Source organism: Chlorocebus sabaeus, chromosome 23 (assembly GCF_047675955.1).
Source record: "Chlorocebus sabaeus isolate Y175 chromosome 23, mChlSab1.0.hap1, whole genome shotgun sequence".
Lineage (NCBI taxonomy): Eukaryota > Metazoa > Chordata > Mammalia > Primates > Cercopithecidae > Chlorocebus > Chlorocebus sabaeus.
Window position 1 is genome coordinate 49,130,204 of NC_132926.1, and position 22,811 is coordinate 49,153,014.

At 39.9% G+C, this 22,811-nt stretch overlaps 1 protein-coding gene across 2 annotated transcripts in view; it reads left to right on the forward strand.

Moving 5' to 3' along the window:
* Positions 1-22,811, forward strand: part of AFF4 (ALF transcription elongation factor 4) — an 89,982-nt gene that overhangs the window by 42,026 nt on the left and 25,145 nt on the right. For both annotated transcript variants that reach the window (XM_008014405.3, XM_008014406.3), the window contains 2 exons: positions 18,263-18,299; positions 20,138-20,183. In XM_008014405.3, coding sequence (XP_008012596.1) covers positions 18,263-18,299; positions 20,138-20,183 — 83 coding nt within the window. The remainder of the gene's footprint in view (positions 1-18,262; positions 18,300-20,137; positions 20,184-22,811) is intronic.

Below are 22,811 nucleotides of genomic sequence, written 5' to 3' on the forward strand. Positions count from 1 at the left end.
ACCTCCACCTCCTGGGTTCACGCCATTCTCCTGCCTCGGCCTCTTGAGTAGCTGGGACTACAGGCACCCGCCACCACGCCCGCTAATTTTTTGTATTTTTAGTAGAGATGGGGTTTCACCATGTTAGCCAGGATTGACTCGATCTCCTGACCTCGTGATCTGCCCACCTCGGCCTCCAAAGTGCTGGGATTACAGGTGTGAGCCACTGCACCCGGCCTGAAATGGGCTCAGATTCTTATTGCCATTATCATATATGTGATTTGGAAATTTGTTTTCTTGCTCTGTGGACTACCTTTTCATTCTCTTTATAGTATCCCTCTAGGAACACATGTTAATTTGTATAAAGTCCACTTCTTCAGTGTTTTCTTTTACAGGTCATGTTTTTGGTGTCTATGAAATCTTTGTCTGGCTGGGCGAGGTGACTCTTCCCTGTAATCCTAGCACTTTGAGAGGCTGAGGTGGGTAGATTGAGACTAGCCTGGTCAACAAGGCAAGATGCCACCTCTACACAAAATGTAAAAATTAGCCAGGCGTGGTGGCACAGCCTATAGTCCCAGCTACTTAGGAGGATGAGGTGGGGGATTGCTTGAACTTGGGAGGTTGAGGCTGTAGTGAGCCATGTTTATGCCACTGCACTCCAGCCTAGATGACACAGTGAGACCTTGTCTCAAAAAAAATGTTTGCTGGCTGGGCTGATGGCTTACACCTGTAATCCCAGCACTTTGGGAGGCTGCGGTGGGCAGATCACTTGAGGTCAGGAGTTCGAGACCAGTCTGGCCAACATGGCGAAACTCCGACTCTACGAAAATTACAGAAATTAGCCAGGCATGGTGGCAGGCACCTGTAATCCCACTACTCGGGAGACTGAGGCAGGAGAATCGCATGAACCCAGGAGGCGGAGGTTGCAGTGAGCCAAGATTGCGCCAGTGTACTCCAGCCTGGGCAACAGAGCAAGACTCCATTTGAAAAAAAAGAAAAAGAAAAATCTTTGCCTAACCCAAATCCTGCTATGTTGTTTCCTAGACTTCTTCTTTTTTTTTTTTCTTTTAAATAAGAGACCAGGTCTCACTGTGCTGCCCTGGCTAGTCTTGAACTTGTGGGCTCAGGTGATCCTCACCCTCCTCTGCTTCCTGTGTAGCTGGGACTCTGCTCTCAGTTATACTAGACTTTTTATTTTTATTTTTTTTGAGAGAGAGTCACTCTGTCACCCAGGCTGGAGTGCAATGGTGTGATCCTGGCTCACTGTTAACATCTGACTCCTGGCCTCAAGGGATTCTCATGCCTTGGCCTCCTGAATAGCTGGAATTACAAGTGCGCGCCACCACACCCTGCAAATTTTTATATTTTTAGTAAAGATGGTGTTTTGCCATGTTGTCCAGCCTGGTCTCAAACTCCTAAGCTCAAAGTGACCCACCTGCCTTGGCCTCCCAGAGTTCTAAAATTAGAAGCATGTACCACTGTGCCCAGCCTTTCCTAGATTTTTTTTTATAGTTTTAGGTTTTACATTTCAACCTATGATTTATCTTAAGCTAATTTTTCTATGTTGTTACAATATATGGAATGAAGTTTTATCCTCTTGTATGTACATATCCAATTAGCATCTTTATTTAAAAGCCTTCTCTTTCCATTGAATTGCCTTTGCAGTTGTAGTTGACTCTGTATGTGTGGTGCATTTCTGACTTTTTATGTTTCATTAACCTGTTTGTCTGTCATGGTGCCAATATGAGCCTGTCTTGATGATTCGACTTCAGGACTTACTGTAAAGTTACTACAATGTAAATCCTCAAATTGTATTAGTATTTTTCAAAGTAGATCTGACTTTTCTAGGCCATTTGCATTTTCATAAGAATTTTAGACTGGGCACAGTGGCTCACACCTGTAATCCTAGCAATTTGGGAGGCCAAGGTAGGTGGATCACCTAAGGAGGAGTTTGAGTCTGGCCTGGCCAACATGGTGAAACCCCGTCTCTACTAAAAATACAAAAAGTAGTTGTTCATGGGGCGTTGTGGTGCACACCTATAATCCCAGCTACTCAGGAGGCTCAGGCAGGAGTCTCTGGGAGGCAGAGGTTGCAGTCAGCTAAGATGATGCCACTGCATGTACTCCAGCCTGCGCGACAGAGCAAGACTCTGTCTCAAAAAAAAAAAAAAAAGGAGGAGGACAACTCGTCAATTTCAACATAAAAGCCTTGTGGGATTTTAACAGGGATTGAGTTGAATCTGTAGATCAATTTGGGGAGAATTGATGTCTTAGCAGTATTGAGTCTTCTGACCCATGAGTCCTTATTTCTCTCTATTTTAGTCTAATTTAATTACTTTCAGTATTGTTTTGTAGTTTTCAGTATATAGATTTTGGACATCTTTTGTCAGAGTTATTCTTTTTGTTTTATTGAAAGAGTCTCGCTGTGTCGCCCAGGCTGGAGTACAGTGGTGCTCGGTGAAACATCTGCCTCCTGGGTTCAAGCGATTCTCCTGCCTCAGCCTCCCAAGTAGCTGGGATTACAGGCGTCCACCATGTCCCCAGCTTATTTTTATATTTTTAGTAGAGACGAGGTTTTGCCATGTTGACAAGGCTGGTCTCAAACTCCTGACCTCAATTGATCTGCCTGCCTCAGCCTCCCAAAGTGTGGGATTACAGGTGTGAGTCACCGTGCCTGGCTGATTTTTTTTTTTTTTTTTGAGACAGTCTTGCTCTGTCACCCAGGCTGGAGTGCAGTGGCACAATCTTGGGTCAGTGTAGCCTCAGCCTTCTAAGTAGGTGGGATTACAGACCTGCACCACCACACCCAGCTAATTTTTATACTCTTAGGAAAGACAGGTTTCACCATGTTGGCCAGGATAGTCTTGAATTCCTGGCCTCAAGTGGTCTGCCCACCTTGGCCTCCCAAAGTGCTGGGATTACAGGCATGAGCCACTGTATCTGGCCCTGTTTGATTTTTTTAGTGCTATTATAAATGGAATTTTATAAAAATTTCAGTATTTGATTTTTCCTTGCTAATTTATAGAAATACATTTCATGGGCCGGATGCAGTGGTTCATGCCTGTAATCCCAGCACTTTGGGAGGCTGAAGAGGATCACCTGAGGTCAGGAGTTCGAGACCAGCCTGGCCAACATGATGAAACCCCATCTGTACTAAAAAATACAAAAATTAGCCACGTGCGGTGGCACACACCTATAATCCCAGCTACTTGGGAGGCTGAGGCAAGATAATTCCTTGAACCTGGGAGGTGGAGGGTTGCAGTGAGCCAAGATGGCGCCATTGCACTCCAGCCTGGGCGACGAAGTGAGTCTCTGTCTCAAAAAAAAAAAAAGAGAAGAAATACCTTTCATGTGTAATTTTATGTTTTATCTTGTAATTTTTCTTTCTTTTTTTTTTTTTTTTTTTTTGAGACGGAGTCTCGCTCTGTCATCCAGGCTGGAGTGCAGTGGCCGGATCTCAGCTCACTGCAAGCTCCGCCTCCCGGATTTACGCCATTCTCCTGCCTCAGCCTCCCAAGTAGCTGGGACTACAAGCGCCCGCCACCTCGCTCGGCTAGTTTTTTGTATTTTTTAGTAGAGACGGGGTTTCACCGTGTTAGCCAGGATGGTCTCGATCTCCTGACCTCGTGATCTGCCCATCTTGGCCTCCCAAAGTGCTGGGATTACAGGCTTGAGCCACCGCGCCCGGCCTATCTTGTAATTTTTCTAAATTTACTTAATTTTAATATAATTTTTGTAGATACCATGTTTCCTACTTAGACAGTCATTTCACCTGTGAATAAAGATGTTATGTTTGTTTCAAATGAATGCCTTATTTTATATTCTTGCTTTATTGCACTAGCTAGAATCTCTAGTATGATGTTGAATGCCAGTGGTGAGATCAGACATTCTTGCCTTATTTTTTACTATAGAGGAGAAAGTATCCAGTCTTTCATTATTAAGTGTGATGTTAGCTGTGGGCTTTTTGTGGATGTCATTTATTACATTAAGGAAATTCTTCTATTCCTCTTTGCCTAAGAGTTCTCATTAGGAATGAATTTTGAATTTTGTTGAATACTTTTAAAATCTATTGGAACGATCATAAGATTTTCCTGTTTTTATTTTTATTAATATGGTGAATAACATTGGTTAAATTTGGCTAGGCGTGGTGGTTCACGCCTGTAATCCCAGCATTTTGGGAGGCTGAGGCGGGCGGATCACCTGAGGTCAGGAGTTCGAGACGAGACTGACCAACATGGAGAAACCCCATCTCTACTAAAAATACAAAATTAGCTGGGCGTGGTGGCACTTGGCTGTAATCCCAGCTACTCGGGAGGCCGAGGCAGGAGAGTCGCTTGAACCCAGGAGGTAGAGGTTGCAGTGAGCCAAGATTGCACCATTGCACTCCAGTCTGGGCAACAAGAGCGAAACTCCATCTCAAAAAATAAAAATAAAAAACATTGGTTAAATTTTAAATGTTAAATCAATATTACATTCCTGATATAAACTCTACTTGGTCATGATGTATTTTTTTATAGTGCTGAAATTGATTTTAAAAGTTTTTTCTAATTTTTGCATCTGTATTCCTGGGCTATTTTGGTCTGTATTGTTCTGTTCTTACATCTGTAACCATAACAGGTCTGTTGTCTGATGCACACAGCAAGTCAATAACAGACACTGGGTTGCTGCAGGGAAGGAATTTAATTATAGGGCCTCCAAACAAAGAGATGAGAGGAAACCTCAAATCTGTCTTCCCAAGGAGTTGAGACCATGGCTTTTAAAGATTATGGAGTGGGCTGAAGTATTAAGATCATTGATTTGTCAAAGAATGCTGGGTGAAATCAGGGGTTGGGAAGATGTACAAGCAGTATTCTCATGCTAATTCTGTTCCTCTGTGGGGATCTTTAAACTGGTTGGCTTCAGCTGTTCCACTGTGCTTAAGCAACTCTTGATTTTTAAAAAAAAATTTTGTGGAAACGGTCACATGATGTTGCCCCCTCTGGTCTCAAACTCCTGACCTAAAGCAATCCTCCTGCCTAGGCCTCACAAAGCACTGGGTTGATAAGCATGAGCTACTGAGACTGTCCTGCTTAAGCGATTCTTTTTTTTTTTTTTTTTTGAGACAGCATCTCACTCTATCACCCAGGCTAGAGTACAGTGGCATGATATCAGCTCATTATAACCTCTGCTTCCCTAGCTCAAGTGATTCTCCCTGCCTCAGCCTCCCAAAGTGCTGGGGTTACAGATGTGAGCCACTACACCTGGCCTTAAGCAATTCTTAAACAAAAGCTTTAAGTTTCTGATTTCAGAAATTCTATTTGTAGGAACAGTGGGGATGCCGATGGTCAGTATCTAGTGTTAGTGACTTTCTGTTACAAAGAAATGAGTCAGCCAGGTGTGGTGGCTCACGTCTGTAATCCCAGCACTCTGGGAAGCTGAGGTGGGGGGATCACAAGGTCAGGAGTTCAAGACCAGCCTGGCCAGTATGGTGAAACCCTGTCTCTACAAAAAATAGAAAAATTAGCCGAGCATGGTGGTAGGTGCCTGTAGTTCCCAGCTACCCAGGAGGCTGAGGCAGGAGAATCGCTTGAACCCAGGAAGTGGAGGTTGCAGTGATCCGAGATCGTACCACTGCACTCTAGCCTGAGTGACAGAGCGAGACTCCATCTCAAAAAAAAAACCAAAAAAACAAAACAAGTGAGTCAAAGTGCAGTATAATTAATGCTTTATTATAATTGTATTTTTGTCCAGAATTCTGTTTAACCCTGTGAGAATGGTTTCATATCCTTGCCTTGTTTTGGTATCTGAGTAATGATGGCCTTATAGATTAGGAAATAATTGCTTCCCCTTCCATTTTCTGGAATAGTGTGCATAGAAATGGTATTTTTTTTCTTTCTTTCTTTATTTTTTTTGAGACAGAGTCTTGCTCTGTCACCCAGGCGGGAGTGCAGTGGCGCAATCTTGGCTCACTGCAAGCTCCGCTTCCCGGGTTCATGCCATTCTCCTGCCTCAGCCTCGCGAGTAGCTGGGACTACAGGCATGCGCCACCACACCTGGCTAATTTTTTGTATTTTTAGTAGAGACGGGGTTTCACTGTGTTAGCCAGAATGGTCTCCATCTCCTGACCTCGTGATCCGCCTGTCTCGGCCTCCCAAAGTGCTGGGATTACAGGCATGAGCCACTGTGCCCGGCCAGAAATGGTATTTTTTTCTTTAAGTGTTTGTTAGAATTTACCTCTGGATATAAGCTTTCTTTGTAAGATGGTTTTTAAGCAAAAATTAGACTTCTTTGGTAGCTATAGGGCTACTCATGTTACCTATTTCTCCTTGAATGATCTTTGGTTGTTTGTATCTTTCAAGGAACTTGTCCATTTTATCTATGAATTACCAAAGTTAACAAATTGTTGTAAATTTTTTATAATATTCCCTTATACATTTAACATATTTTATTATGATAGAACTTATCTTATTACCTATTGTGGTAATTTGTTTTCTTGTCTTTTTCTTGAGTGCCTTGGCTAGAGATGGTCAGTTTTCTTGAGAGCTGCTTTTTCTTTCTCTGTTGTTTTTGTTTTTTATTGCATTGATTTCCACCCTGATCTTTTACTTTTCTGCTTTTTTATGGTTTAATTTGTTCTTCTTCTTCTTGCTTTTTCTTTTGAGACGGAGTCTTGCTCTGTCACCCAGGCTGGAATGCAGTGGTGTGATCTTGGCTCACTGCAACCTCCACCTCCCGGGTTCAAACGATTCTCCTGCCTCAGTCTCCTGAGTAGCTGAGATTATAGGCACATGCCACCGTGCCTGGCTAATTTTTGTATTTTTAGTAGAGACGGGGTTTCTCCATGTTGATCAGGCTGGTCTTGAACTCCTGACCTCATGATCTGCCTGCCTCAGCCTCCCCAAATGCTGGGATTACAGGCATGAGCCCCCATGCCCGGCCTGCTCGTCTTTTTAACAGATTTCTTGAGGTGGAAGCTAAGGTCATATAATTGAGATTTTTCTTATTTTCTTATTTTATTTATTTATTTATTTTTAGATGGATTCTCGCTCTGTTGCTCAGGCTGGAGTGTAGTGGCGTGATCTCAGCTCATTATAACCTCCACCTCCCGGGTTCAAAGGATTCTCCTGCCTCAGCCTCCCAAGTAGCTGGGATTATAAACATATACTACCATGCCTGACTAATTCTTGTATTTTTAGTAGAGACTGGGTTTCACCATGTTGGTCAGACTGGTCTCAAACTCCTGGCCTCAAGCGATCCACCCACCTCGGCATCCCAAAGTGCTGGGATTACAGGCATGAGCCACTGCATCCAGCCCTTATTTTATAATACAGGATTTTATTGTAAAAACATCCCTCTAATACTTTATCTGCATGTCACAAAGTTTGATGTAGTTTTTTTTTTTTTTTTTTTTTTTAATTTCAGGATGGAGTCTTGTCCTCCCTAAGTGCTAGGATTACAGGTGTGAACCACCATACCCATTTTTATTCAGTTCAAAATACCTTTTGAGGGCCGGGTGCAGTGGCTCACGCCAGTTAATTCCAGCACTTTGGGAGGCCCAGGTGAGTGGATCACCTGAGGTCAGGAATTTGAGACCAGCCTGACCAACATGGCGGATCCCTGTCTATACTAAAACTACAAAAGTTAGCTGGGTGTGGTAGGGCGCGCACCCGTAATTTCAGCTGCTTGGGAGGCTGAGGCATGAGAATCACTTGAACCTTGGTGGTGGAGGTTGCAGTGAGCTGAGATTGAGCCATTGTGCTCTGACCTGGGCAACAGAGCAAGACTCCATCTCCAAAAAGAAACAAACACACCTTTTAATTTCTTTCTTTTTTTTTTTTTTTTCCAGACGGAATTTTGCTCTTGTCCTCTAGGCCGGAGTGCAGTGGGAGCAATCGCAGCTTACTGCAACCTCCGCCTTCTGGATTCAAGTGATTCTCCTGCCTCAGCCTCCCTAGGGGCTGGGATTATAGCCATGTGCCACCATGCCTGGCTGATTTTTGTGTTTTTAGTAGAGACGAGGTTTCACCGTGTTGGCTAGGCTGGTCTTGAACTCCTGACCTGAAGTGATCTGCCCATCTCAGTCTCCCAAAGTGCTGGGGTTACAGGCATGAGCCTCCATGCCCATCCTGATTTCTTGTTTTTTGGATTATTTCTAATTGTATTGGTTCCCAAATATTTGGAGATTTTCTGCATATTTTCTGTTATTGATTTGTGATTTAATTCCATTGTGGTCATGAAGCATACATTGTATGAGATTGAGACTTATTTTATGTCCCAGATTATTGTCTTTTTTTGCTAATGTTTTGTGTACACTTGAAAAGAATGTGTATTCCAGCCAGTGTGGTGGCACACGCTTGTAATCCCAACACTTTGGAAAGCTGAGGTGGGAGGATCCCTGGAGGCCAGAAGTTTGAGACCAGCCTGGGCAATAGCCAGACCTCATCTCTACTGAAAATTTAAAAATCAGCCACGCACGGTGGTGGGCATCTGTAGTCCCAGCTACTCAGAAGGCTGAAACGGGAGGATTGCCTGAGCTCAAGAGGTCAAGGCTACACTGAGCCATGATCATGCCGCTGTACTCCAGCCTGGGTGACAGAGAAAGACCCTGTCTCTGGAGTATCCTGTTAGGTCAAGTTGGCTTATAATTTTATACTAATCTTCTATATCCTTACTCATTTTAATTTTATTCTATCAATGATCTATTATTGAGAGTAGATTCCAACTTTAATTTTGGATTTGTATATATGTTCTTGCTTTGTTTCTTCATGCTTTCTCAGACTCTGTTTTTAGGTGCATAAACACTTAGGATTGTTACCTCTTAAGGAGTTGAGCCTTTGTTACTATGAAACAACCCCTTTTAAACCTGATAATAATCTTTGTGTAAAATTTACTTTGATATTAATAGGACCAGCTCCAACTTTCTTTTATTTAATGTTAGCATGGTATACTTTTTTCCAGTCTTTTGCTTTTAACCCGTTTATGTTCTTATATTTAAAATGCATTTCTTGTAGGTAGTATATGATTTTGTTATGCTTTTTAAATATAATCTGACACTCTGCTCTTTAGGGTGTTCAGACCACTTAGATTTAATGTGATTATTGATACAGTTGGGCTTGAATCTACTATCTTGCTTTTTGATTTTTGTTTGTCTCATCAGGCCTTTTTTTGTGTGTGTGTATATGTGTCAGTCTATCTTCAAGTGATTTTATACCTTCTTTTGTACTGTATAAGACCCTATTGTCATTATACTTGCATTTCTCCCCTCATAGAATCTGTATTATTGTTGTTTATGTTTTACTTCCACATAAAGTATAAATGGCACAATATTGTTACTATTTTTTATTTAAACAATCTATTATCTTTTAGGCTGGGTGCAAAGGTTCATACCTATAATCCTAGCACTTTGGGAGTCCGAGGAAGGAGGATCACTTGAGTCCAGGAGTTTGAGACCAGCCTTGGCAATGTAGTGAGACCCTGTCTCTACAAAAAATAAAAAAATTATCTGAGTGTGGTGATACGTACCTGTGGTCCCAGTTGCTCAGGAGGCTGAGGTGGAAAAATAGCTTGAGCCCCAGAGGTCTTGGCTTCAGTAAGCCATCATCACTCTACTGCACTCCAGTCTGGGTGGCAATGAGACCCTGTCTCTAAATAAATAAACACACAGTTTGTTATCTTTACTTTTTTTTAAGACAGAGTTGTGCTCTGTCACTCAGACTGGAGTACAGTGGTGCAGTCTTGGCTAACTGCAACCTCCACCTCCCTGATTCAAGCAATTCTCCTGCCTCAGCCTCCGGAGTAGCTGGGATTACAAGTGCCTACCACCACGCCCAGCTAATTTTTTTTTTTTTTTGTATTTTTAGTAGAGACAATCTGGAACTCCTGACCTCAGGTGATCCACCCACCTCCACCTCCCAAAGTGCTGGGATTACAGGTGTGATCCACTGCACCTGGCCCATTTTACTATTATCTGGAGGACTTGAATATTTCTTTTAGTACCTTGAAAAAATCTTTATTTTGCCTTTCCTTTTTTATTTTTTAAAGTGTTTTTGCCAGCTATAGAATTCTAGGTTGAGGACCTTGTCCCACTCTCTGCCAGCTTGCATTGTTTCTGATACGTACATTGTTGTCATTCTTTTCTTTGTTTATATGTAAAATGTCTTTTTTTTTTTTTTGGCTGCTTTTAAGTTTTTTTAATCATGCTTTTAATCTGTTCAGTTATGATATGTTCTGCTGTAGTTCTCTTTATCTTTCTCGTGCTTGGGGTTTGTTCAGCTTCTTGAAACTTTGGACTTACAGTTTCCATCAAATTTGAGAAACTGTTACTCAATTTTTTTTTTTTTACCCTCTTCTCCCCTTTTCTCATCTTCTTCAATGTCTCCAATTACATGTGTATTAGGCCCCTTAAAGTTGTCCCAGAGTTCACTAATGTTCTGTTCTTTCTTTTTTTTTTCTTTTTTTTTTGAGGGGGGGGATCTTGTGTTGCTCCGTTTTGGATGATTTGTATTGCTGTGTCTTTAGGTTCACTAATCTGTTGTTCTGCGATGTCTAATCTGCTATTACACATTTAATATATATTTTTATGTTAGACATGTTTTTATAAAAATTTGATAATGCTTATATATTTATTAATTAAACAGATACTTATTAACTTCTATGTTCCTGGCATGAGATTTGACAATTTGTTCTTTATTAATGACAAACAGTTTTAGTAGAAAGATGAGGGTAAAAGACTAGTTGTACTAGGCTCAAAAGATATCAGAGTAAGTGTCTTTTGTAAGCATTTACTGTAAAAAGGAACAGAGAATGTGGTACCAAGAACTGTATGGTCTTGGTATGTCAGGGGAGTGTTTTTATAAGATGAAGATATTTTGTTATTTTTATAATGCTGATAGTTTAGTAGAAAGGGAAAAACAAATGATCCATGGGAAAGAGAGGAGGTGACCTTAGGAGATCTTCACAAGAGCAATTAAGATTCAGTGCCCACATAGAGGAGAGTAGCTTTAGAATAGAGCACCACTACTTCATTGGCACCAGAGGGAAGCAGAGAATATGGGTATAGTTAGGGATAGCTTGGGAGATTTTCCAGTGATAGTTTGGAGAATATTAAAGATTTTGATTGCCTTTGCACTTATTCACCATGTTTGGAACAACCTCCAGCAGTGTTCTTGACACTGGAGATAGAACACTGTATAATTTAAATGTTCTTGCTCTAAGATGGGTATTTAAAGAATATAGGAAAATGCTGTGCCAATACTTCGAATAGTTCTGGCACAAAGTAGCTGTTAAATGAATGAATGTTAACTGAATTTGGATATATATACTCAAGTAACAGTGTTTAGATTTTGGTGTTTGTGAAACACCTCAGCTACTGACTGATGGTCGCTAAGGTGAGTTCCTTCTTACTGATAGCTTATCTCATTCTCCGAATTTAAGTTGGTGCAACTTCATGTGTAATATAGCTAAAAGCTCTGTGTGATACTTTAATAGGTACTTACTCTCCATGTGCACTAGCTATATGTACCAAGTTCAATGAGAGGACAGAGAAGGGAGAAAGTTGTTATATCTAGGGAATTTGGGTTTAGCATCCTACAGGAGGTGACACCAATTAGAGTTTAAAGGAGAAGTAGAGGAGTGTTAGCAAGATGTGGGAAGATAAGGAACACATCAGAAAACACTTTACACCATTGATGAGTCTGAAAGAGCACTTCACAGGTGGCAAATGGTGCTAAGTTTAGGATCATTTTGGGGAGCTGGTTTAGTGTACTCATCTCTCTCCTTGAATTGGTCCCATTTAAAAACAAAAACAATTCAATCCCTCTGTTCCATGTGATTCCTCAGTCATTCCTTTGGTTTAGAACAAAACTTACTAAATATTGATTCATATTTGCTATTTTTCCCTAGTATTTTGCTGGATGCTGTAAGGAAGTGTGAAACAAGAAATGTGTTTTGCCTATACCAAATATTTGCTTGTAGAAAGCAATAATACAAAAGAAAGCAATAGGAATTATTTATTAGTGTTTAATTGGATGTGTAGTTGTGTGCATCACACTTAGACATACGTTGTCTTCTCTTTGTATTCTGTTCTTTACTTAGAACCTCTTTATCTAGGTGCTTCACAAATCTTTATCTTATCATCTCCTCCTCCCCGTCTCCTTCCCTCTTTTTCTTGCCCTTCCACATGCCACTGTTGATATGGTGGCTGCTTTAACAGGAATTACAAAAAGGGACCCAGGACAAGGCAAGAGTAATGGTACAAGTGCAGTTTATGCACAGTTGCAGTATTGGAACAATGATGTTGAAGCCAGAAATGTCTGGAACTGTGGAATATCTTGAACTCAGTTATAGAATCATGCTCTGTACAATATATTCTGTAATGAAATAAGGAATGAATCTGAATATTTTTTACACTAACATAGAAGTTGTTTCGTGATATCAGTTATCCCACTTAAAAATGAGTTAGACACCTCTCTCTTTTTATCTCTCTCACACACAGACACACACACATACATGCACACACATGCATACCACCACCAAATATGCTATATGTGTCTTTTCATAATGTATTTTTAAAAAAATAATTAAACTCCCCTCTCTCTTCAGAGTAAAGATGATGTTGGCCGAGCGTGGTGGCTCACACCTGTAATCCCAGCACTTTGGGAGGCCGAGGCGGCTGGATCACCTGAGATCAGGAGTTCAAGACCAGCCTGGCCACCATGGTGAAACCCCATCTCTACTAAAAATACAAAAATTAGCTGTGTATGGTGACATGCACCTATAATCTCAGCTACTTAGGAGGCTGAGGCTGGAGAATCACTTGCGCCCAAGAGACGGAGTTTGCAGTGAGCAGAGATCACGCCATTGCACTCTAGCCTGGGCAACAAGTATGAAACATCCTATAGGACTATGAAACTCCGTCTCAAAAAAAAAAAATGATGTTTTAACAATGAATGAAGTAACTGCTTCCCTAAAAAATATACTTGAGTGGCTGGGCACGGTGGCTCACGCTTATAATCCCAGCACTTTGGGAGGCCAAGATGGGTGGATCACAAGGTCAGGAGTTCGAGACCAGCCTGGCCAACACAGTGAAACCCTGTCTCTACTAAAAACACAATAATTAACTGGGCTTGGTGGTGGGTGCCTGTAATCCCAGCTACTTGGGAGGCTGAGGCAGGAGAATCACTTAAATCTGGGAGCTGGAGGTGGCAGTGAGCCAAAATCACGCCACTGCACTCCAGCCTGGGTGACAGAAGTAGATTCTGTCTCAAAAAATATATATATGTGTGTGTGTGTGTATCTATAGTGTATAGATATATATACGTGTGTGTGTGTATATATATACACACACACGAGCTAGGAAAATAACACTTAAAAAATAATATTGTCGTCATTTATGTATTTTTAGTTTTTTGTTACGAAAAACCCCAGTTCTAATATGCAAACTTTAAAGAGCTGAAAAAAATTTCTATTCGGTAGTTTGAACCTATTTGCTAAAAAGATTAAAATGCAACTTTCTAATTTATTTTCCTAAATGATTTACACCAGGGAACATGGAAATCTAATTCAACTTCAATAGAATCCTTTACATAATTAATATATAGGGCTGAAATTTTGTTACTGTGATTTAATAAACATAGTATTTCTTCCGTGAGTATAACTATATCTTTGTGGCATCTAATGAAACCAGATATCAAAAGTAAGTCCATCTTAGTGTCATACCTTTGAAGCATTATATTTTTGTGTGTAAGAAAGGTTTTGTTGTCTTTCATAAATATAATTTAAAAATTACTCTAAAAATTGTATTTAATATTTGTTATGCCTTTAAAATTACAGTATTTATACATATGTTAAGTAGTAATGCATATTCTATACATATTTTGAAGATACAAATGGAAAAATTTCTTAGTAATGGAGTATATGATTTAAAAAAAAGCTTGAAGACAAACTTTCAGCTGTAGTTACCTCCTACTGATACTACTCCAGTAACCTCATTTTGTATCCTTAACTCCATTCTAGCTTTCTTAAAGCTGTTATCCACTTAGTAGGTGAGATGGTCTTCACAATATGCAGATGTAGTTGTGTAACTCTCCTACTTAATAAGCTACACACACACAGATCTTTAATATGGTCTATAAGGTCTGTAAACCGTGTGATCTAGCATTTTAGGTCTTCAGTCTCATGTCTCACCACTCTTCACCTTTACTTTTTCCTCTCTGTGGGCTGCCTTTAAGTTCCTTGTACCAGCCATGGTCTTCCCTTTAAGCTGGACTTGACACATGTTTTCTCTCTCCCTGCAGCACTTAGCCTATCTCTTCCTTTCCCAGTTTATTTCCTATATATCCTTCAAATTTCAGTCTGAATGGCAGTTCCTCAGGGAAGCCTTTGCTCATCTTCCTGGCTAGATCATACACATAGACACACACACGCACACACGCACACAGGTACACATGCATGCACAATTACAAACTCTTAATATAATTCTGTGTATTTGCCCTTCATTGTATTTATTACAGTTGCCATTTTACTTGGATTTGTGTGAGTGCTTGCAAAGGTAGTCATTACTGACATTCAAATGTCAGTTAAGCTCCTTGGGGGCAGGGCCCTTGTCAATTTTTCTTATTGTTTTCTCAGTACTTTGATACACGAGTAAGTGTGATGCTAGAGAGTTTGGGTTTCATCCCTAGGAAAAAAACAAAAAGTCATTGGAGGTTCTACGAAAAATAGGAGAGCAGTGATGACGCATACTAAGACTTGGGCTGTAGAAGGGTAAATTGGAGGCTATAGTTGAGTAAAGAAAAGAGACTAGAGCTAGGAAGATCCATTAGAAGGCCATTGTAGGTAAAAAAGATGAGGACCTGAAGTCTTTCCACTTCAGACGGTCTTGCCTTTGGTGGGTGTTTAAGAGACAGAATCCAGTAGTGTTTGGGGACCTGCTGACTATTGTCAGATATAAGACAAAGAAATCAGAGATTATTTGGAATGGGGCTATTAACTTTTAGGCCATTTATCAAGTAAATGAATATAAGACAATAAACAATTCAAGGGGTTAATACATCTTCATTTTATTTTATTTTTATTATTTGTACAGATAGGATCTTGGTATGTTGCCCAGGCTGGTCTTGAACTCCTGGCCTCAAGTGATCCTCACTGCTTAGCCTCCGAAAGTATTGGGATTACATGCGTAAGCCACCATACCCATCCTGGAATCTTCATTTTAAACAAAAGTCACAAAAGTGACCTCTTGCCCACTGCTCTATTTACAGTTTTTTAACAGCAGTACTGAGATGTGATTCACTTACCATGTAATTCACCCACTTCAAGTGTAGAGTTCAGTAGTTTTGAGTTTGTAAATCATCAACTCAAAAAGAAACTGTACCCTTTAACTGTTTTCCCTTTTTCCGTCTGTTATCTTCCTTCCTAGCCTTAAGCAACCACTAATCTCCTCTATGTCTATAATTTCCCTGTTCTAAACATTTTATATAAATAGAATAACGTAGTATATGGTCTTTTGTGACAAGATTCTTTCACTTAACATTATGTTTTCAAGATTCACCTAAGTTGTAGCATGTAACAGTACTTCATTCCTTTTTATGTCCAAATAATACTCCAGTATATGGATATATATCACATTTTGTTTATACGTTTATCAGCCGACGGACATTTGAGTTGTTTCCACTTTTTGGCTATTATGAATAATGTTGCTATAAACACTTATATAGAAGTGTTTGTGTGGACTTACGTTTACATTTTGTTTGGTTATATACCTAACAGTGGAATGGCTGGGTCATGTGGTAATTCTGTGTTAACTTATTTGAGGAACTGCCAGAATGTTTCCAAAGCAGCTGTACCATTTCACATTCTCACCAGGGTTCTGATTTCTCCACATCCTTGTCAACACTTCTTACATTTGTCTTTTTGATTCTAGTCATCCTAGTGGGTGAGAAGTAGTATCTCATTGTAGGTTTGATTTGTATTTCCGTGATGACGGGTGTGAGACATCTTTTCATCTGCTTATTGGCCATTTATATGTCTTCCTTGGGTAAATGTTTATTCAGGTCCTTTTCCTGTTTTTTAATTGGATTGTCTTGTTATTGAATTGTAAGAGCTCTTTATAGTATATTGTAGATACCAGCCCCCATCAGATACATCATTTGCAAATATTTTCTCCCATTCTGTGAGTTGTCTTTTCACTTTTTTGATAGCAGCCTTTGAAGCACAGAAGTTCTTAATTTTGATTAAGTCCAGTTTATCTTGCCAAATCCCAGGTCATTTAGATTTGGCATTGTGTTTTTTTCCTAAGGATTTTATAGCTCTAACTTTTACATTTATAGGTCTGTGGTCCATTTTGAGTTTTTTTTTTTTTTTTTTTTTTTTTTAAATGGTGTAATATAAAGGCCCAGCTTTATTTTGCCCATGGCTATTCAGTTCCCCCAGCACCATTGTTAAAAAGACTATTCTTTCCCATATAATGGTCTTGGCATCCTCTTGGAAAATCCGTTGAGTATAGAAAGAGGTTTTTAATGTTTTTTTAACAGCAAAATTATATTGTTCTTTCACAGACAGTTCTGTAACTAAAGGAAGAGTATGCTTATTTTTAAGTAGGCTTTTAGGAATATTTGTGTAATTTTAGTGCTACGTCTTGTACCCAGATTTAATTTTGAGAAATGCATAGTTTGCACACATGGAACAGCTGTTCTGGTCATGAAAATTGAGTTTGGAAAGCCATATTTCACTGAGGGTGACATTTTGACTTCTTTTTATTGGCACTTCCTGAGTGCCAGACACTATGCTGTTACAAGGCTTACATGGAAATAAATGACCATCTCTTCCTCATGTTGCTAATGTATATAAAATATTGGGAGCAGGGAGGAGGAGGGATTAAAATGACATGGAAATATCCATATGGGTTTTTTTAGTCCATAAAAGTGGTATGCTTTTTTTTATTTTTGAGATGGAGTCTCGCGCTGTTGCCAGGCTGGAGTGCAGTGGTGCGATCTCGGCTCACTGCAACCTCTGCCTCCCAGGTTCAAGCAGTTCTCCTGCCTCAGCCTCCCGAGTAGCTGGGACTACAGGTGCACGCCACCATGCCCAGCTAATTTTTGTATTTTTCGTAGAGACGGGGTTTCACCGTGTTGGCCAGGATGGTCTTAATCACCTGACCTCATGATCCACTAGCCTTGGCCTCCCAAAAAAGTGGTATACTTATAATGGATAAACGTATACAGCTATTTTTACTTAGTACACTGTCTTCAGTATTACCTTTAGTTTTAAATGAAGTGTTTTCTTAAGTCCAAGAATTTTAAATTGAATTTATTTATTTATTTATTTGTTTATTTGAGACGGAGTCTTGCTCTGTCGCCCAGGCTCGAGTGCAGTGGCCGGATCTCAGCTCACTGCAAGCTCCGCCTTCCAGGTTCAAGCAGTTCTCCTGCCTCAGCCTCCCGAGTAGCTGGGACTACAGGTGTACACCACCGTGCCCAGCTAATTTTTGTATTTTTCGTAGAGACGGGGTTTCACCGTGTTGGCCAGGATGGCCTTAATCACCTGACCTCATGATCCACTAGCCTTGGCCTCCCAAAAAAGTGGTATACTTATAATGGATAAACGTATACAGCTATTTTTACTTAGTACACTGTCTTCAGTATTACCTTTAGTTTTAAATGAAGTGTTTTCTTAAGACCAAGAATTTTAAATTGAATTTATTTATTTATTTATTTATTTATTTATTTATTTATTTGAGACGGAGTCTTGCTCTGTCGCCCAGGCTCTAGTGCAGTGGCCGGATCTCAGCTCACTGCAAGCTCCGCCTCCCAGGTTTACGCCATTCTCCCGCCTCATCCTCCCAAGTAGCTGGGACTACAGGCGCCCGCCACCTCGCCCGGCTAGTTTTTTGTATTTTTTAGTAGAGACGGGGTTTCACCGTGTTAGCCAGGATGGTCTCGATCTCCTGACCTCGTGATCCGCCCGTCTCGGCCTCCCAAAGTGCTGGGATTACGGGCTTTAGCCACCGCGCCCGGCCAAAAATTATTTATTTTATAAAGGGCTCTAAATAGGGATATGACTACAGTGGATGCTGCTGAAAGAATTGAATGATAAAGAATTTAGGTGGCTTAATGCTTTTTGTATTAGTCTCTGGGAAAGTCCATTATTGATCACAAAATTGCCAAGGCTGATCAGACAGGATCATTGCATTCTTTCTGTGCTTTTTCAAGTACTTGAAGTGTTTTTATGTAATTTAAGCATTTTTCATGAATTAACCTTTCTTTTTTAGTGTCACTTTGTATAATTTTATGTTCCTTTTTCTTAGGAATCTCAGCAGTCCAATTTTGGCCCTGGAGAACAAAGTGAGTATTTCTTTTCCTCTTGGTTTTCAAATTAAGCTATTTATTGAACATTCAATTTTCATGGTCACACCATATATAACTTTAGTAATACCTTTACATGTCATATCCTTTTTCATTTTTCTTTTTTATTTTCCTGGAGTGTAGTGGTGTGGTCGTAGCTCACTGCAGCCTCGATCTCCAGGGTTCAAGTGATCCTCCTGCCTCAGCCTCCTGAGTAGCTAGGACTGTGGGCACCTGCCACTATGCCTGGCTGATTTTTTAAATTTTAGTAGAATAGGGTCTCACTATGTTGCCCAGGCTGGTCTCAAACTCCTGAGCTCAAGTGATGCACCTGCCTCGTCTCCCAAAGTGTTGGGATTACTGGTGTGAGCCACCATGACCTGGTATTCTAATTTTTATCATCTAATGAGTAGTGGTTATTCTACTATTGTTATTCTTTAAAAATTCAGGAACCGCAGGTCATTGGAGATCAAAATACATTACTTTAATTAAGCATTTGAACTAACAGTTCATGAATACAATTTGATGGGCACCTTGTAAACTCAAGTGTCATTCTTCTTTCTTTTAACTTCCTTTATGAAAGTACTTGGTTCCATGATGGTGAAACTCCACACAAGAAGGGGTCATTTTATTTAGCTGACCATGGTTCTTTTCTTGTTACATTTGTACAGTCCCTGTTTATTCCTCCTTGGTTTTCTGATGTGGGTAGAAAGTCTGCTACCTGCTGTGCCCTCACCTTCACCCTTACTCTCTTGGTCTGTCAGAAGAATTTCTGGCGAAGATGGTCATAGGGAATTCAAATATGGTCCCAGGAGATTGTGGTTGTGTAGATTGAGGGAACCATTGCAAATGTCTGGGCTTCACCGTATACCTCTGTAACAAAACAGGTATTCTTTTTGCCAAGAGCAGTAACTTCTTAATTAAGGTAGATTTATACTAGTCATAAGGTATTTTGGAAATGAAAATGTGGAACTTTTTGATCCTTAATTTGTCTTCAGTGATCTTAATGCAGAGATAAAACTAGAAGAATACCTCTTTTGATGTTACGCTTTCTTTGTATATCAATTTCTTAGTTCCACCTTAAAGGCTGTAACTACAGGAAAAAGGGATCTGACATTGTTGATATGCAGAAAATGTTAAAATGCGGAAAATAGCTAACTATAGGCCAGAAAATTTACATTTTCTCTCTTTTTTTAATTTCCTTTTTTTCTCAGCTTGTTTTCCCTAGTCATCTTCTTTTAAGAATACTTCATCCTTCTACTCTTCTCCCATTCTCTCTTCTGAAAGCTGTTCACAAATGGGATCATAAGCTGCCTCTACTCATTATTTGTGGTTTTCACTTTGTTTTAGAGCTATTTCTATAACAGCATAAAACTCTAGTTATAGTATGAAAATACCATAATTTATTTCACTAGTCCCCTATCGATGGACATTTTTCTTTTCCAGTTTTTGCCATTACAAAACAGGCTATAATAAACATTCCCAAGTGTGTGCTTGTGTGTTTGTGTATTCCTCAAGATTATACCTGTGATGTAAATTCCTTTCATTGGAATTACTAAGTCACTTAGCAGTATAGTTACAGTACTGAGAAGGTATTACCAGATTGCTCTTCAAGAAGGTTGTATGAATTTACAGTCCTACCAGCAACATGTACATATGCTTATTTCCCCTGTAGTCACTAGTATCTCATATTATTGGGCTTGTTGGTGTTACCAGTTTGGTGATTGAAGAATTATATTTCATTGTTTGATTTACATTTATTTGAGGGTATTTTACATAGACATTTTACAGTCTAAATAGCCATACTTTAGTTGCTCACTTCATTCTTTTTGTTCCAGAAAGATATAATCCTTCTAAAACTTCAAATGGGCACCAGTCTAAATCGTAAGTTTATTGCTTAATGAGTTTAATGTGTATCGTTTTCGCTAAAAGTTACCTGTAATATCTGGGTATTTTGAACAATATTTAGAAATATTGAGGCTGGGCAGGGTGGCTCATACCTGTAATCCCAGCACTTTGGGAGGCCAAGGCAGGCAGATCACATGAGGTCAGGAGTTCGAGACCAGCCTGGCCAACGTGGTGAAACCCCTTCTCTACTAAAAATACAAAAAATTAGCCAGGCATGGTGGCAAGCACCTGTGATCCCAGCTACTTGGAAGGCTGAGGCAGGAGAATTATTTGAACCTGGGAGGCAGTGGTTGTAGGGAGCCAAAATCGTGCCACTTCACTCCAGCCTGGGCCACAGAGCGAGACTCGGTCTCAGAAAAATTAAAAAATAAAAGAAATATTGACCTTTTAAGGCATGAGCATGCAAATTTTTATGTAAAGGGTCAGATAGTGAAATATTTAGGCTTTCAGAGCCACATAGTCTGTGTTTTGACTGCTCAGCTCTGCCATTTGTAGTATGAAAGCAGCTATAGACCATAAGTGTGGCTGTATTCCAGCCACTCTTTAAAACAATGTGGTAGGTTGGATTTGGCTTGTGGGCCACAGTTTGCCTACCTCTGCTCTGAGATCATGGTTTTTTCTCATCTGAGAGTTGTATGTGTATATTTTTCTGTGTATATTCCTAATTTATATTGAATAAAGAAGTCATAAAATAAATACAGGATTCTTCTTTAGGCCAAGCCATTCATTTAACCACTAGATTAAGTAACATACATAGTTTGTACTGTCTTTAAGTTTTCTTATTTTTATTTTGTTGGTAGAAGCAGAAATATATATAAAAATGTAACAGGGTAATGTATTGGATGAAAATAAATTCCAACTTAAAGAATGAACTCCTGAATTCCTGAGACCACAGGTTAACTCAGTGATTAAAACAAAATTCTAAAGAAGCAGTGACTACAGTGTCAGCTTTCCATGCCACAGTCACAAACAGTACTGTGATGACCCTAGACTGGTAGCACTTCAGCTGAATAAAAGAACTAAGAATGAAAAATACAAGAACACAAGAAGCACCCCCCTCACTGCTGAAAAATTCAAATTATATTCCTATTCATCATACTTATTTATATGTAAAGAACGGAAGTGTACTTACCATATCTTTACCTATCACTTTGGTTGTGAGGGAACAAATTCATGCAGGGCTCTGAGCAGTCTGGTAAAAGCTTTGACATATTGACATGTGTAAACAAGTTCATTGAGCTGCCATTGTTAAATCATAAGGGCCAAGAGAATTCAGAGTAAGTACATTTCCTTAGAGGAAAATCAGTCATAGAGATAGATGCACTAAGCCCCTGTCTGAAAGAAAACTCTTTTTTCCCTGTTCTGTTTAATTGGGCCAGTCTTAAAAATCATCTGGTTACTTTATTTCAGGGTGATGTTTAATATGTAATATTTTGAACTTAGGGTCAGATATAGAAATGTAGGTTAAACTTTGAGGGGGAAGAGTACAAGTAGTTATTAGAGTGAAAGAAGATTTCCTTCTCGCTGATTGGAGATTGTCATGAAATTTTAAGAAAGGTAATGGAATTACTGGTAATGAGAAATTAGACATTTTTCTAGTTGTAGTTCGCCCTAAACTTTGTATTAATTTTTCCTCCCATGTAAAAAGACAAGGAATATTTTGTGGGCTGTTACGTAGAAAATTTTAAGTTTAATGGTTTTGATTCTATGACCTTAAAAGAAAATTTACATCTTTAATTTTGCTTTCAAAAACAAATTCCAGAAACTGTCAGCTTATAGTATATGTGTGTACGTGTTTAAATTGATTTGAATTTTGATCAAGGGAGATTTTGGAACTTGGGAATTTTGTTTGTTTGTTTGTTTGTTGTTTTGTTTTTTTGAGACAGTCTCACTCTGTCACCTAGGCTAGAGTGCAGTGATGGGATGTCAGCTCCCTGCAACCTCCAGCTCCTGGGTTCAAGTGATTCTCCTCCTACCTCAGCCTCCCAGGTAGCTAGGATTACAGGTGCCCACTACCACGCCAGGCTAATTTTTGTATTTTTAGTAGAGACAAAGTTTCACCCTGTTGGCCTGGCTGGTCTCAAACTCATGACCTCAGGTGATTCGCCCACAGCCTTCCAAAGTAGTGGGATTACAGGCGTGAGCCACCACACCCGGCCAGAATTTGGGAGTTTTAAAAATATATACGTAGTCGGCCATGCGCAGTGACTCACGCCTGTAATCCCAGCACTTTGGGAGGCCGAGGCAGGTGGATCACGAGGTCAGGAGATCGAGACCATCCTGGCTAACACGGTGAAACCCTGTCTCTATAAAAATACAAAAAATTAGCCGGGTGTGGTGGCGGGCACCTGTAGTCCAAGCTACTCGGGAGGCTGAGGCAGGAGAATGGCGTGAACCCGGGAGGCAGAGCTTGCAGTGAGCTGAGATTGTGCCACTGCACTCCAGCCTGGATGACAGAGCGAGACTCGGTCTCAAAAAAAAAAAAAAAAAATACACACACACACACACACACACACACACACACACACACACACATACATACACATACTTACATAGTCATTTTTGCTATATAGCCAAGACTTTTACCCAAAATATTTATTTCTA